The sequence below is a fragment of the Heterodontus francisci genome, chromosome 25 (genome assembly GCF_036365525.1).
Source record: "Heterodontus francisci isolate sHetFra1 chromosome 25, sHetFra1.hap1, whole genome shotgun sequence".
Lineage (NCBI taxonomy): Eukaryota > Metazoa > Chordata > Chondrichthyes > Heterodontiformes > Heterodontidae > Heterodontus > Heterodontus francisci.
This window is the reverse complement of record NC_090395.1, coordinates 76,385,344-76,402,513: the sequence shown is the minus strand read 5'-3', so window position 1 is coordinate 76,402,513 and position 17,170 is coordinate 76,385,344. Positions and strand designations below refer to the sequence as shown.

The 17,170-nt window shown below is 44.0% G+C and overlaps 1 protein-coding gene across 6 annotated transcripts in view; it reads left to right on the top strand.

Annotated features, from left to right (window-relative positions):
* foxp4 (forkhead box P4) overlaps positions 1-17,170 on the top strand; it is a 500,447-nt gene that overhangs the window by 106,101 nt on the left and 377,176 nt on the right. For all 6 annotated transcript variants that reach the window (XM_068057550.1, XM_068057552.1, XM_068057556.1 and 3 more), the window contains exon 2: positions 14,050-14,233. In XM_068057550.1, the coding sequence (XP_067913651.1) occupies positions 14,060-14,233 (174 nt within the window). In that variant the 5' untranslated portion in view covers positions 14,050-14,059. The remainder of the gene's footprint in view (positions 1-14,049; positions 14,234-17,170) is intronic.

Here is a 17,170-nt window from a genome sequence, read left to right as displayed (position 1 = left end):
TTCAAATCCCTCCATGGTCTCACTGCTCCCTATCTCTGTAATCTCCTCCAGCCCCACAATCCTCTGAGATCTCTGCACTCCTCAATTCTGACCTCTTGAGTATCACTGATTTTAATTGTTCCACCATTGGCGGCCTTGCCTTCGGCTTCCTGGTCCCTAAGTTCTGGAATCCCTCCCTAAACCTCTCCACCACTCTCTCCTCTTTTAAGATGCTCCTTAAAATCCACCTCTTTGACGAGGTACATAATAGCCCCTTATGTGGCTCAATGTCAAATTGTGTTTGATTACACTTCTGTGAAGTGCCTTGGGGCATTTTACTATGTTAAAGGCGCTATATAAATATAAGTTGTTGTTGAGTTTGCATTGACACTCTGTGGCCATTACTAACGCCAATGAGTCTGAGACTATGTAGTTTTTACCTTTGGGTCTCATTTGAATCCTGCTGGTCAGCTACCTGTCCATTTGTCCTGGAAAGCAGCAGTGCTCCAATGATGAAGGATGAGAATCAGGAGCCTAGTAGCAAGGTGAGTCTGTGAAGCAGATATTTGCAGAATCTCACATTGAAGGACAGACCGTGACTGCCTACTTCTCCCTGCATCAGATGGTTTTCTCCCTCTCAGGAGCTGGTATAATGCTATTAGTCTCTCATATGTCCTTCGCTTTTATTAATGAGCCTCCCTCTTCCATTCTTTCTTACTTACACTGCTGGTCATCCTCTCTTCATCGTCTCTCATTTTCTTTCTAACATAGGAACAGGAGTAGGCCATTCAGCTGCTCAAGTTCGTTCTCTCTCATGATCTGTCCCTATCCTGCTCTTTGATGATGTTTCTCTGGCCTTCGTGCTCAGTATTTCTCCCAACTTTCTCCACGTCTTTCTTATGCGCTTTTGGGGGGCAAGTTTCCGTTTGTTTCCATCAGTAACCTCAGCGAAATGTGGGCAATAAATCAGGGCATATTGAACGTAAGTGAGATACTCCCAAAGCCACTTACATTGTGTTTTCCCTGATCTTTTACACTGGCTAAAGATTCACTTCAACATGTTCAGGCCCCACAACCAAAACTGGCCTTGACCCCAGGTCAAATTCCAAGATTCCACCAATTTGCACTGGTTCAGGAAGGCTCTTCCAATTGCATTCATTTCCTTTTGTGCACAAGCACTCAGAGGCATGTTTTCAAAGTTTTCGCAAATCAAAAAATATTTAACATCCTGAGTAACTGACAGGTGTACACCAATGAAACTATTAAATGGTTCAGTATAGTTTTGTTATGTTATTTTTAATCTGGTGGAGAGTTGGACACCGTAATGAAAAATGCTTACTTTTGGTGATAAACCCATTGTCAGCTGAATTAATAAAATTGCATCAGGTTATCACAAACATATCAAGGAATATTTTATAACAGAAAAAAAATTGATCAAGTTCTATTACGCTGCCCAATTTACACTGGTTTCATGAAGATTGTATACTTGTGATTGTGAAAATGAATTTTAGAGGAATCTTGAACTACAATCTAACCAACACAATTTCAAGAGCATTTTGGGCGCAGTTTCCCCATTGCGCCCAAAGTGGAAACTCTGCCTTTTTGTTTTTTCTCGATCTTTCTATCCTGTGCACGCACTTTTAATTGCTGTCTCTCACTTTGTCTGTGTCTCTTCCCCAGCTGGAGAAAGTAGGCTACATACAACAATGGAATTAAATGGCACAATTAAAAAATGTGTTTATATTTTAACTGCTTTTCAGTTCAGTCACCCTTTCCCCTCTATTTTTGAGGAAACTGATATCTAGATGGAAATTATCTCTCAGTAAAATTATGATCACTGCTGACCATCCTATTCAATGCACAAGGTGTAAGAGTCTGTGGCAATGAGAGATCTTGAAAAATATCAAATGACTATTAGGAACTGAAACACCCTAATGACTGGCATTATCATTCATTATGTACAGGATCCAGTGGGTACAATTGCTGTCTTTTGTTTTCTGTCAAACTTCAACACTGAAAGTGATGTGTGCATGATAGCATAATGAAATCGGCTGAAGATAATGGATTTGAAAATATGCAGAAAACCCTTTAGTGCATTTGGAACAGAACCAAGCATACTTTGAAAGAATTGTCCCAGAATATATTAATGAATTATTCGATCCTAAAGATTCTGTTTTTTTTAATTCAGCTTTTTTATAAATGTGAGACTAAAAGTTCAGTCTTTTTTTCCCCCCTTGTCTCACAGTCGTTCTTTTTTCTGTGTCTCAGGCTGTTTTGTCCGATTGGTATCACAATCGTATCTCAGGAATATATAAACAAGGTGCCATTCCCTCCTTTCACATAATGATAACAACTGGAAATCGCGCTCAACAGTATTGCTGGCAAAAGGCCCAGGGCTGGAGAGATTAGGTTGTGAATTTAAATGCAGAATGGTGATGTACTGAAGGGACAAGGATTGTGCTGTGACATTTGGGGCACCAGGGTCAGGGCACTGTTTACAGCAACAGCGATAGTATTGTTCCAACTCAGTGCCACTGTACCTGGGCTCATTGAAAGACTGCTTTTATATTGGGTGTGGTGGGGTTCTGGCTGTGTGTGTCTCTCTCTCTTTGCCTCCCTTGCTTGCTCTTACTTGTTCTCTCTTTCCCTTTCTAAAAACATAAGAATATAAGAAATAGGAGCAGGAGTAGGCAGTATAGCCCCTCGAGACTGCTCCACCATCCCATAATAACATGGCTGATCTTCAGCCTCAACTCCACTTTCCTTCCTTATATCCATATTCCATCATTCCCTTAGTGTCCAAAAATCTATTGATCTCAGTCTTGAATATACTCAATGACTGAACATCCACAACTCTCTGAGGTAGAAGATTCCAAAGATTCTCAACCCTCTGAGTGAAGAAATCTCTCCTCATCTCAGTCCTAAATGGCTGACCCCTTATCCTGCGACTCTGTGGGTGAGAAATTGGGCTCGTTAATGCCAATTTTTGGGCACGACAAGCACCCTTACAGCTCCAAAGTAGCATCCGCGCTCCCGCACACCTGTGGGAAAATTGCACCACGTGCCACATTGGTGCAGGCATTAGCACAGGCACAGTGAATGTCTGCAAAGCAGGCAGGTCATGACCTTAATCAGCATGTAAGGCTGATTTGACACTAGTGCTGTCAATTTGGAGCTCAAGGTTCCAGCCAATGTTGGCTCCTAGCTGCACACACATTCAACAGCAGGAAGAACCCCCACTGGCATATTTATTTATTTAGAGATACAGCACTGAGACAGGCCCTTCGGCCCACCAAGTCTGTGCCGACCATCAACCACCCATTTATACTAATCCGACACTTATCCCATACTCCTACCCCATTTCCACCTTCCCTATATTCCCCTACCTATACTCGGGGCAATTTATAATGGCCAATTTACCTATCAACCTGCAAGTCTTCAGCTGTGGGAGGAAACCGGAGCACCCGGCGAAAACCCACACGGTCACAGGGAGAACTTGCAAACTCCACACAGGCAGTACCCAGAATTGAACCCGGATCGCTGGAGCTGTGAGGCTGCGCTGTTAACCACTGCGCCACTGTGCCACCCGAGAAGGATCATCCACCACCCAGAGGTAAGTTACTAGTTCTTCTGGCTATTGGTACAATTCCACAAGTGTCTAGTGCTTTCCATAATTGTTTGAAGTTGTAAATTCTCCAGGGAGCAGTGTGGCATGTGCTGAAGGAGTTTTTGCTGACTTCAAGGCTTCTATAGTGACCAGTTGCTCCCAGACATGGGTGTACTAGTATGGGATTTCCCATGGAATGCAGCATGACAGGAGAATGAACAGAGGTCAATTAGAGCAGGACAAGCTGCTGGAAGAGGGAGGAGAAAGTGAGGAGAAGGGCTCTCCTATATCATGATTTCCTCTGATGATACTACCAGCTAGCATGTTAAAATGTTGATGTGAAATTTAACTGTCTGTTACTTTAGCACTTTTATTAATGCATTCATCATTAACATCCCACAGCACAATATCAGGTCAATACTTTGTCTCACCTATTTATCCCAGAGATTTCAAATATATAGGGAAAGTTTGACAATGATTAATGCTTCATTTGCCCCCAGTTAGTAAAAGTGAATGTTAATTTCAAAATTGGAGTGAGGGTTCAGATATTATATCAACAAGTTTGTCTCAGCAATGTGGGGCGTCATTTACTGCATTTACACAGTGGGCTTTATAAAGCAACTTCGGTTCTGTGTGCATTGAAAAGTACAAAAACAAGGAAACTATGTACTGAACAGTGTGTTACACAGAGAGAGCAGTGTGTACTGAACAGTATGTTACACAGAGAGAGCAGTGTGTACTGAACAGTGTGTTACACAGAGAGAGCTGTGTGTTACACAGAGAGAGCTGTGTGTACCGAATTGTGTGTTACACAGAGAGAGCTGTGTGCACTGAACAGTGTGTTACACAGAGAGAGCTGTGTGTACTGAACAGTGTGTTACACAGAGAGAGCTGTGTGTACTGAATAGTGTGTTACAAAGAGAGAGTTGTGAGTACTGAACAGTGTGTTACACAGAGAGAGCTGTGTGTACTGAATAGTGTGTTACAAAGAGAGAGCTGTGTGTACTGAACAGTGTGTTACACAGAGAGAGCTGTGTGTACTGAACAGTGTCTTACACAGAGAGAGCTGTGTGTACTGAACAGTGTGTTACACAGAGAGAGCTGTGTGTACTGAACAGTGTGTTACACAGAGAGAGCAGTGTGTACTGAACAGTGTGTTACACAGAGAGAGCTGTGTGTTACACAGAGAGAGCTGTGTGTACCGAATTGTGTGTTACACAGAGAGAGCTGTGTGCACTGAACAGTGTGTTACACAGAGAGAGCTGTGTGTACTGAACAGTGTGTTACACAGAGAGAGCTGTGTGTACTGAATAGTGTGTTACAAAGAGAGAGTTGTGAGTACTGAACAGTGTGTTACACAGAGAGAGCTGTGTGTACTGAATAGTGTGTTACAAAGAGAGAGCTGTGTGTACTGAACAGTGTGTTACACAGAGAGAGAGCTGTGTGTACTGAACAGTGTCTTACACAGAGAGAGCTGTGTGTACTGAACAGTGTGTTACACAGAGAGAGCTGTGTGTACTGAACAGTGTGTTACACAGAGAGAGCTGTGTGTACTGAACAGTGTGTTACACAGAGAGAGCTGTGTGTTACACAGAGAGAGCTGTGTGTACTGAATAGTGTGTTACACATGGAGAGTTGTGTGTACTGAACAGTGTGTTACACAGAGAGAGCTGTGTGTACTGAACAGTGTGTTACACAGAGAGAGCTGTGTGTACTGAACAGTGTGTTACACAGAGAGAGCTGTGTGTACTGAACAGTGTGTTACACAGAGAGAGCTGTGTGTACTGAATAGTGTGTTACACAGAGAGAGTTGTGAGTACTGTACAGTGTGTTACACAGAGAGAGCTGTGTGTACTGAACAGTGTGTTACACAGAGAGAGCTGTGTGTACTGAATAGTGTGTTACACAGAGAGAGTTGTGTGTACTGAACAGTGTGTTACACAGAGAGAGCTGTGTGTACTGAACAGTGTGTTACACAGGGAGAGCTGTGTGTACTGAACAGTGTGTTACACAGAGAGAGCTGTGTGTACTGAACAGTGTGTTACATAGATAGATAGCTGTGTGTACTGAACAGTGTGTTACACAGACAGATAGCTGTGTGTAAAGAACAGTGTGTTACACAGAGAGAGCTGTGTGTACTGAACGGTGTGTCACACAGAGAGAGCTGTGTGTACTGAACAGTGTGTTACACAGAGAGAGCTGTGTGTACTGAACGGTGTGTCACACACAGAGAGCTGTGTGTACTGAACAGTGTGTTACACAAGAGAGCCGTGTGTACTGAACAGTGTGTTACACAGAGAGATGTGTGTACTGAATAGTGTGTTACACAGAGAGAGTTGTGTGTACTGAACAGTGTGTTACACAGAGAGAGCTGTGTGTACTGAACAGTGTGTTACACAGAGAGAGCTGTGTGTACTGAATAGTGTGTTACACAGAGAGAGTTGTGAGTACTGAACAGTGTGTTACACAGAGAGAGCTGTGTGTACTGAACAGTGTGTTACACAGAGAGAGTTGTGTGTACTGAACAGTGTGTTACATAGACAGATAGCTGTGTGTACTGAACAGTGTGTTACACAGAGAGAGCTGTGTGTACTGAATAGTGTGTTACACAGAGAGAGTTGTGAGTACTGAACAGTGTGTTACACAGAGAGAGCTGTGTGTACTGAACAGTGTGTTACACAGAGAGAGTTGTGTGTACTGAACAGTGTGTTACATAGACAGATAGCTGTGTGTACTGAACAGTGTGTTACACAGACAGATAGCTGTGTGTAAAGAACAGTGTGTTACACAGAGAGAGCTGTGTGTACTGAACAGTGTGTTACACAAGAGAGCCGTGTGTACTGAACAGTGTGTTACACAGAGAGATGTGTGTACTCAACAGTTTGTTACAGAGAGAGAGCTGTGTGTAAAGAACAGGGTGTTACACAGAGAGAGCTGTGTGTACTGAACGGTGTGTCACACAGAGAGAGCTGTGTGTACTGAACGGTGTGTCACACAGAGAGAGCTGTGTGTACTGAACAGTGTGTTACACAGAGAGATGTGGGTACTCTACAGTTTGTTACAGAGAGAGAACTACGTGTCCTGAATGGTATGTTCCACAGAGAGCTGTGTGTACTGAACAGTGTGTTACACAGAGAGATGTGTGTACTCAACAGTTTGTTACAGAGAGAGAGCTGTGTGTACTGAATGGTGTGTTACACAGAGAGAGCTGTGTGTACTGAACGGTGTTACACAGAGAGAGCTGTGTGGACTGAACAGTGTGTTACACAGAGAGAGCTGTGTGTACTGAACAGTGTTACACAGAGAGAGCTGTGTGGACTGAACAGTGTGTTACACAGAGAGAGCTGTGTGTACTGAACAGTGTGTTACACAGAGAGAGCAGTGTGTACTGAACAGTGTGTTACACAGAGAGAGCTGTGTGTACTGAACAGTGTGTTACACAGAGAGAGTTGTGTGTACTGAACAGTGTGTTACACAGAGAGAGCTGTGTGTACTGAACAGTGTGTTACACAAGAGAGCCGTGTGTACTGAACAGTGTGTTACACAGAGAGAGCTGTGTATACTGAACAGTGTTACACAGAGAGAGCTGTGTGGACTGAACAGTGTGTTACACAGAGAGAGCTGTGTGTACTGAACAGTGTGTTACACAGAGAGAGCTGTGTGTACTGAACAGTGTGTTACACAGAGAGAGCTGTGTGTACTGAACAGTGTGTTACACAGAGAGAGCTGTGTGTACTGAACAGTGTGTAACACAGAGAGAGCTGTGTGTACTGAACAGTGTGTTACACAGAGAGAGCTGTGTGTACTGAACGGTGTGTTACACAGAGAGAGCTGTGTGTACTGAACGGTGTGTCACACAGAGCGAGCTGTGTGTACTGAATGATGTGTTACACAGAGAGAGCTGTGTGTACTGAACAGTGTGTTACACAAAGAGAGCCGTGTATACTGAACGGTGTGTTACACAGAGAGAGCTGTGTGTACTGAACGGTGTGTCACACAGAGCGAGCTGTGTGTACTGAATAGTGTGTTACACAGAGAGAGTTGTGTGTACTGAACAGTGTGTTACACAGAGAGAGCTGTGTGTACTGAACAGTGTGTTACACAGAGAGAGCTGTGTGTACTGAACAGTGTGTTACACAGAGAGAGTTGTGTGTACTGAACAGTGTGTTACACAGAGAGAGCTGTGTGTACTGAACAGTGTGTTACACAAGAGAGCCGTGTGTACTGAACAGTGTGTTACACAGAGAGAGCTGTGTATACTGAACAGTGTTACACAGAGAGAGCTGTGTGTACTGAACAGTGTGTTACACAGAGAGAGCTGTGTGTACTGAACAGTGTGTTACACAGAGAGAGTTGTGTGTACTGAACAGTGTGTTACACAGAGAGAGCTGTGTGTACTGAACAGTGTGTTACACAAGAGAGCCGTGTGTACTGAACAGTGTGTTACACAGAGAGAGCTGTGTATACTGAACAGTGTTACACAGAGAGAGCTGTGTGTAAAGAACAGTGTGTTACACAGAGAGAGCTGTGTGTACTGAACAGTGTGTTACACAGAGAGAGCTGTGTGTACTGAACAGTGTGTTACACAGAGAGAGCTGTGTGTACTGAACAGTGTGTTACACAAGAGAGCCGTGTGTACTGAACAGTGTGTTACACAGAGAGAGATGTGTGTACTGAACAGTGTGTTACACAGAGAGAGCTGTGTGTACTGAACAGTGTGTTACACAAGAGAGCCGTGTGTACTGAACAGTGTGTTACACAGAGAGAGCTGTGTATACTGAACACTGTTACACAGAGAGAGCTGTGTGTACTGAACAGTGTGTTACACAAGAGAGCCGTGTGTACTGAACAGTGTGTTACACAGAGAGAGCTGTGTATACTGGACAGTGTTACACAGAGAGAGCTGTGTGTAAAGAACAGTGTGTTACACAGAGAGAGCTGTGTGTACTGAACAGTGTGTTACACAGAGAGAGCTGTGTGTACTGAACAGTGTGTTACACAGAGAGAGCTGTGTGTACTGAACAGTGTGTAACACAGAGAGAGCTGTGTGTACTGAACAGTGTGTTACACAGAGAGAGAGCTGTGTGTACTGAACAGTGTGTTACACAGGGAGAGCTGTTGTACTGAACAGTGTGTTACACAAAGAGAGCCGTGTATACTGAACGGTGTGTCACACAGAGAGAGCTGTGTGTACTGAACAGTGTGTTACACAAAGAGAGCCGTGTGTACTGAACAGTGTGTTACACAGAGAGAGCTGTGTGTACTGAACAGTGTGTTACACAGAGAGCTGTGTGTACCGAACAGTGTGTTGCACAGAGAGAGCTGCGTGTACTGAAAGGTGTGTTACACAGAGAGCTGTGTGTACTGAACGGTATGTTACACAGAGAGAGCTGTGTGTCCTGAATGGTGTGTTACACAGAGAGCTGTGTGTACTGAACAGTGTGTTACACAGAGAGAGCTGTGTGTACTGAACGGTGTGTTACACAGAGAGAGCTGTGTGTCCTGAATGGTGTGTTACACAGAGAGCTGTGTGTACTGAACGGTGTGTTACACCGAGAGAGCTGTGTGTACTGAACAGTGTGTTACACAGAGAGAGCTGCGTGTACTGAACAGTGTGTTACACAGAGAGAGTTGTGTGTACTGAATGGTGTGTTACACAGGGAGAGCTGTGTGTACTGAACAGTGTGTTACACAGAGAGAGCTGCGTGTACTGAAAGGTGTGTTACACAGAGAGAGCTGTGTGTACTGAATGGTGTGTTACACAGAGAGAGCTGTGTGTACTGAACGGAGTGTTACACAGAGAGAGCTGTGTGTACTGAACAGTGTGTTACACACAGAGAGCTGTGTATACTGAACAGTATGTTACACAGAGAGAGATGTGTGTACTGAACAGTGTGTTACACAGAGCGAGCTGTGTGTACTGAATGGTGTGTTACACAGAGAGAGCTGTGTGTACTAAACAGTGTGTTACACAGAGAGAGTTGTGTGTACTGAACAGTGTGTTACACACAGAGAGCTGTGTATACTGAACAGTATGTTACACAGAGAGAGATGTGTGTACTGAACAGTGTGTTACACAGAGCGAGCTGTGTGTACTGAATGGTGTGTTCCACAGAGAGAGCTGTGTGTACTGAACAGTGTGTTACACAGGGAGAGCTGTGTGTACTGAACATTGTGTTACACAGAGAGCTGTGTATACTGAACAGTGTGTTACACAGAGAGAGCTGTGTGTACTGAACAGTGTGTTACACAGAGAGAGCTGTGTGTACTGAACAGTGTGTTACACAGAGAGCTGTGTATACTGAACAGTATGTTACACAGAGAGAGCTGTGTGTACTGAACAGTGTGTTACACAGAGAGAGCTGTGTGTACTGAACAGTGTGTTACACAGAGAGAGCTGTGTGTACCGAACAGTGTGTTACACAGGGAGAGCTGTGTGTACTGAACATTGTGTTACACAGAGAGCTGTGTATACTGAACAGTGTGTTACACAGAGAGAGCTGTGTGTACTGAACAGTGTGTTACACAGAGAGCTGTGTATACTGAACAGTATGTTACACAGAGAGAGCTGTGTGTACTGAACAGTGTGTTACACAGAGAGAGCTGTGTGTACCGAACAGTGTGTTACACAGAGAGAGCTGTGTGTACCGAACAGTGTGTTACACAGAGAGAGCTGTGTATACTGAACAGTGTGTTACACAGAGAGAGCTGTGTGTACTGAACAGTGTGTTACACAGAGAGAGCTGTGTGTACTGAACAGTGTGTTACACAGAGAGAGCTGTGTGTACCGAACAGTGTGTTACACAGAGAGAGCTGTGTGTACTAAACAGTGTGTTACACAGAGAGAGCTGTGTGTACTGAACAGTGTGTTACACAGAGAGCTGTGTATACTGAACAGTGTGTTACACAGAGAGAGCTGTGTATAAATAAGGAGAAAGTTCTTCCAAATTTAATGTAATTTGCAAAAGAACTAGAGGGGTAGGTGAAGGGGCATTATTTTCCACAGTGAGTTGTTGTGATCTGGAACACGCTGCCTGAAAGGGCAGTGGAAGCAGATTCAGTAGTAACTTTCAAAAAGAGAATTGGTTGAACACTTGACTGGGATAATATGTACTGGGCCTCGGGGAAAGAGCTGGGAAGTGGGACTAGTAGGATAGTTCTTTCAAAGAGCTGGCACGATGGGCCGAATGGCCTCCTACTGTGTTGTCCCATTGCCATTATTCTGTGTTGGGCAGCAAACGTATGGAGTTTGGGCGCGGAGTATTTGGAGGAAGGAGATCATGTCATGAAACCTGCAGGAGTATGTCCAGCCGAGGATGGCAATCCTCCTCCCAAAGGCAGGCCCAGTACCTGACAAAGCCACAACGCTGACTGTCTGTCAGCCATAATCTTACTGTGGCTCTAGAGAGTTTGTTCATTTTACCACAGCTCATCCACACCTGATCACAATTTTTTGGCAAAGCCAGTTTTCGTTTTGATGTTGACACATTGCAGGAATTGTGAAATCCAGGCATTTTACTTCTGAAAGGGAAGAATAATTGTTCATTTCATTCCAAAGATTACATCACAGCATCATAAACATAAAAGTCATCAGGAAGGTGTGACTTTAAAAGCCACAGTGTCCAAAATCTGTAATTTGAGTTTGAAAGATTGCAGCTTCCATTTCCTGTGTTAAAGCTTAGACATATAGACAGATGAAACAATGTGCATTTCTAGAGCACCTTTCACAACCTCAGGATGTCCCAAAGCATTTTACAGTCAATAAAGTATATTTGAAATGTCGTCATTATTTTAATGTAGGAAACACAACAATTTATGCACACAGCAGTGAGACAACTGGCCAGATTATCTCTTTTAGTGTCATTGGTTGAGGGATAAATATTGGCCAGGACACTGGGGAGAACTTCCCTGAATGATGAATTGGCCTGACAAGATCTAAATCAGTTGGAATCTAAGGTTGGTTCAAGAGCAACATGAGTTGTTTAAAGGGTTAAGAGGTTGGGCACGACAGAAGTTACAAGACAGAAACAGACCGTTCAACCCAACCAGTGCACAGTCCATATTGGTGTTTGTCCCTCACACCAACAATAGCCTTAACTCAGCAGCTGGAGATATGTTTAAACTGAAATGCAAGACAAATGGTTTGAGACCCTCCAAGTGTGGTTTGTATTAACGGCAAACTGCTCAGTGAGATTGGCAGTGTGATACCAATCTCTTGATAGGAGCCTGCTGGAACAACTGCACTCATGCAGTACAATCAGAGTGTTCAAAATTACCACAAGCCACTCCTCACTTAAAGGGCACATTTACATCTGTAATTACCCTGTCACTTTCCAAAGGTTGAAAAGTTCAAACATTAAGGAGTCCTTGGATTTATAGCTGGCAACGTGTTGAAACCAATGGAAGGAAACATTTTTTGCATGCCACAAAGCCGGGATTGTATAGCCTTAAGTTACCAGATCATCCCTGGATAATGAACCTTCACTCCAAATCACAGCATAGCGACAGAAAAATGGGGAGGCAGGCTGGAGGAAGGAACTTCTTTTCCCTTTCAATGTTGACTCAGGATCAGACAGGATATTGGATGCAGAATGAGGTCTGTATGTCAGTGCTAGATTTAACACTACACCAGCACCTCAGAAACTGATTTTTCTTTTGCATTTAGATTAGTTCAAAGTAAAACCTCCTATTTATTTAACCAAATATAAATTTATTTAGTGCAGAGTTAAAGCTCCATCTGCACAGTTGCAGGGCTACAATTGGTCTGGAGTTTCTGGGCCAGGGAGGAACAAATCACAGACTGCTCACATAACTGATTAGTATCCAGGCACCTCAGTCTAGTGTGGATGTAGGTGAGAACAAGAATCGGCACTAGGATGATAATCCCCACAAGACTCTGCACCATCTTTAAAGGAGGAGAAAAAATGGGAATGAAGAGAAAACAAACAATAGGTCAGGGACAACTCCTGACTCCTACAGAGATCATGGTCAAACTGAGCTGCTAGGAACTTTCAACAGGTCCAGCCTTTGTCAGCATTTGGGTTGTCAACTCTGGCGAGACCTATTCCTGGAGATTTCATCACATGATCTCCTGTCTCCAACTGCCCCGCCCCTATGCTCTTTGCCATTGGCTGCCTAATTTGGCAACCCTAGTCAGCAGGCTAGGCTCACTCCTGGAATGGTACAGATCTCAATCATTGGGAGCACAAATCGGAAAATTACAGGCTGAGTGTGCATGATCCAGAGATACATTCCCAGGCAGCAGTTGGAAAGCTTACTTTTCTACTTTTACCTGGTCTATTATTGTAGGTTGCAAAATAGAGTACCAATATCAGGTACCCACAAACTTAGTTGGGCTTGCCAATGTTTGTGTTAGCTCCATAAAGATTTAGAAATGTTTTCAACAATTGGGAGATTTATTTCATTATAATGGGGAACCTTCTGATAGTAAAAGTGGAACAGAAACCACTTTCATTAAACTCTATTTTAATCCTTTGTCAGTTCAGCTGCTCTCCACCAACATTCTGAAGATTTTGACTCATGCTGTTTCCGCTATATCACTGATGGAACCCTCTCTGCAGCGCTCCCACACCTCACACCATTCATCATGTGTATGTCAAGACAGTCAGTGTGGTCAGTCCAAGCCAGGATATTACATCTCAGTCTGACCTTGTCTTTGCCTAATATCCAGACACGCTACAGCTACAGACACTGGTCAGGCCTCAGAACCCTGCCTTGACCACTGGTGTCCAGGCCATTCACACCACTGCTAACTGCTGCCCCAGCTGTGACCAATAAGACAGGATAGGCCTGGAATAAAACCTGGGGTCTCTGGTCTGTAAGGTTTAATGAAACATATCAAAGCCTTAGAGAGGATGCAGAGGAACTTTTCCAGAATAGTGTCAGGGATGACGGACTTTGGTTATTTGGAGAGACTGAAGAAGCGGGATTATTCTCCTTAGAGCAGAGACGGGTACGGGGAGATAGAGGTTTTCAAAATCATGAATGCTTTTCATCAAGTATATCAGAAAAAACTTTCTTGTGGCTGGATGGATAATAAATGCTCGCCTTGCAAATGCTCACATCCCATGAACAAATGAAAAAAAAAAGGATTGATAACCGGAGGGCACAGATTTAAAATCATTGGCAAAAGAATCAAAGGGGAGATGAAGAATTTATTTTTAAGGCAGTGAGTTGTTGTGATCTGGAACATGTCGCCCGAAAGGGCAGTGGAAGCAGGTTCAATAATTACTCTCAAAAGGGAATTGGATAAATACTTGAAAAGGGGGAAAATTCAGGGATATGGGTAAGAACAGGGGGAGGTGGGCTGAATGGGCTCCTTCTGTGCTGTATCATTCTATGAGAAGGAGGTTTTCAGCTTGCACACAGGACCATGATGTTTGCTCTGAGCTGCAGGCGAGGAGATTAATAATGTTTTCTTTTTCTCCATCATCTCTTTTTAGGTTTTAAGCCATGATGGTGGAATCTGCATCAGAGGCAATACGAAGCACTTCGGCCAATCAAAATGGAGTTAGTAGTTTAAACAGCCAATCGGATGGTGGTGGGCGAGAAGGTGGTTCGAATGGGGATGCAAATGGAGAAGTGAGTCCCGTGGACTTGTTGCATCTGCAACAACAGCAGGTTCAGGTTGGTTCTTGTTGTACTTTTTCATCAACTTGTGTGTTATGTGGTGAAGCAATGAGGCAAACTGTATAGAAATATAACCTCGTCTCCCAAGGCCAGACACATCCTGCAGCACAGGGAATGGGTTAGACAACTGATCCAGCCTCAGGCCTTTAGCCAGACCACACTCAGCAGGGTCTTAGCAAGTCTGTGATGATAGTTGAGCAATAACCCTACTTCTGAGATAGTGACAGGACAATTTGGCAGGGGAGCACAGAATGGTGCGGGATTGAAAATAACAAAATAATTGCCAGAGGTATGACAGGAATGCTTCGAGCCTCCTCCATTTTGCTATCACTTTTCCTCTTTCAGCCAAGTTGGAATAAGTTCAGAAAGAATTTCTATGGTTTTTCATCCATTGCGACTGGCTAACAGGTGGTAAGGTTGTGTGAGCTGCTGGAGGTTTGTGCTCGGGGTCCATACCTCCCAGAAACAGTCCAAAATCATTGTTGACAAGACTTATTAACCAGCGGACAGCAGAGACTTTCAGCCCATCAGTCAGGCCTGAGTGGAAGCCCAAGTCCCTCTCATTTAGAACGAAGAACAAAGAACAGTACAACACAGGAACAGGCCATTCGGCCCTCCAAGCCTGTGCCGATCTTGATGCCTGCCTAAACTAAAACCTTCTGTACTTCCGGGGACCGTATCCCTCTATTCCCATTCTATTCATGTATTTGTCAAGATGCCTCTTAAACGTCGCTATCGTACCTGCTTCCACCACCTCCAACGGCAGCAAGTTCCAGGCACTCACCACCCTCTGTGTAAAGAACTTGCCTCGCACATCCCCTCTAAACTTTGCCCCTCTCACCTTAAACCTATGTCCCCTAGTAACTGACTCTTCCACCCTGGGAAAAAGCTTCTGACTATCCACTCTGTCCATGCCGCTCATAACTTTGTAAACCTCTATCAGGTCGCCCCTCCACCTCCGTCGTTCCAGTGAAAACAATCCAAGTTTATCCAACCTCTCCTCATAGCTAATGCCCTCCAGACCAGGCAACATCCTGGTAAACCTCTTCTGTACCCTCTCCAAAGCCTCCACGTCCTTCTGGTAGTGTGGCGACCAGAATTGCACGCAATATTCTAAGTGTGGCCTAACTAAAGTTCTGTACAGCTGCAGCATGACTTGCCAATTTTTATACTCTATGCCCCGACCGATGAAGGCAAGCATGCCATATGCCTTCTTGACTACCTTATCCACCTGCATTGCCACTTTCAGTGACCTGTGGACCTGTACGCCCAGATTTCTCTGCCTGTCAATACTCCTCAGGGTTCTGCCATTTACTGTATACTTCCCACCTGCATTAGATCTTCCAAAATGCATTACCTCAGATTTGTCCGGATTAAACTCCATCTGCCATTTCTCCGCCCAAGTCTCCAACCGATCTATATCCTGCTGTATCTTCTGACAATCCTCATCACTGTCCGCAACTCCTCCAACCTTTGTGTTGTCCGCAAACTTACTAATCAGATCAGCTACATTTTCCTCCAAATCATTTATATATACTACAAAGAGCAAAGGTCCCAGCACTGATCCCTGCGGAACACCACTAGTCACATCCCTCCATTCAGAAAAGCACCCTTCCACTGCTACCCTCTGTCTTCTATGACCGAGCCAGTTCTGTATCCATCTTGCCAGCTCACCTCTGATCCGTGTGACTTCACCTTTTGTACCAGTCTGCCATGAGGGACCTTGTCAAAGGCTTTCTGAAGTCCATATAGATAACATCCACTGCCCTTCCTTCATCAATCATCTTTGTCACTTCCTCAAAAAACTCAATCAAATTAGTGAGACACGACCTCCTCTTCACAAAACCATGCTGCCTCTCGCTAATAAGTTTGTTTCCAAATGGGAGTAAATCCTGTCCCGAAGAATCCTCTCTAATAATTTCCCTACCACTGACATAAGGCTCACTGGCCTATAATTTCCTGGATTATCCTTGCTACCCTTCTTAAACAAAGGAACAACATTGGCTATTCTCCAGTCCTCTGGGACCTCACCTGTAGCCAATGAGGATGCAAAGATTTCTGTCAAGGGGCAATATTCTAACACACTGCAACATACATGAGTCCAATGAGCCCAGAGCATGCTGACGTGAAACCTGATGGAGAATTCTAGAAGGGATACGTGCCTTATAGTTTATCACTGACCACTTCCCTTAAAACACGAGCTTCCTTTTCTTCAATCTCTCATCTCAGTGTTGATTGGATGGTACATAGGCTCAAGGCAATACCGAGCCTATATTGTCTATAAATAGAGACATTATATGATCTTATGTGTGACACACATTGATAGTTCCTTTCATTCTGCCTGCACTAAGTCTGAAAATGTTCAATCACTATCACTCATCCCTCACCTCACATTTCCTGCTCTCAAGATCTTGCACCCTCTCAGAGCTGGGTGTGATTGGATGAAATTCAAGGTTAAGATCAGTGAAATTTGCTAAAGTTTAGATTTCACCTGTGCACAAACTCCTGACTCCTACATTTCCTCCTATTTACCTTGAATGTGAGCCAAAATCAAATCTTTTGAGTCAAGCTTACAAATCTGGTCCTACATGTCTGAATCAGCCAAGTGCAGACTGGTTTCAGATTCTGTGTGTTTTGCAGGCTATGATAGAAGGAGGGAGGAATCTTTATTCATTCATAGGATTATGGGCATCACTGGCTGGGCCCAGCCTGGAACTGAGTGGCTTGCTAGTCCATTTCGGAGGGCATTTAAGAGTCAATCACATTGCTGTGGGTTTATAGTCACACGTAAGGACAGCAGATTTCCTTCCTTAAAGGACATTAGTGAACCAGATGGGTTTTTACAACAATCAATTCATGGTAACTACTAGGCTAGCTTTTAATTACAGGTTTAATAATTGAATTCAAATTTCACCGTCTGCCGTGGTGGGATTC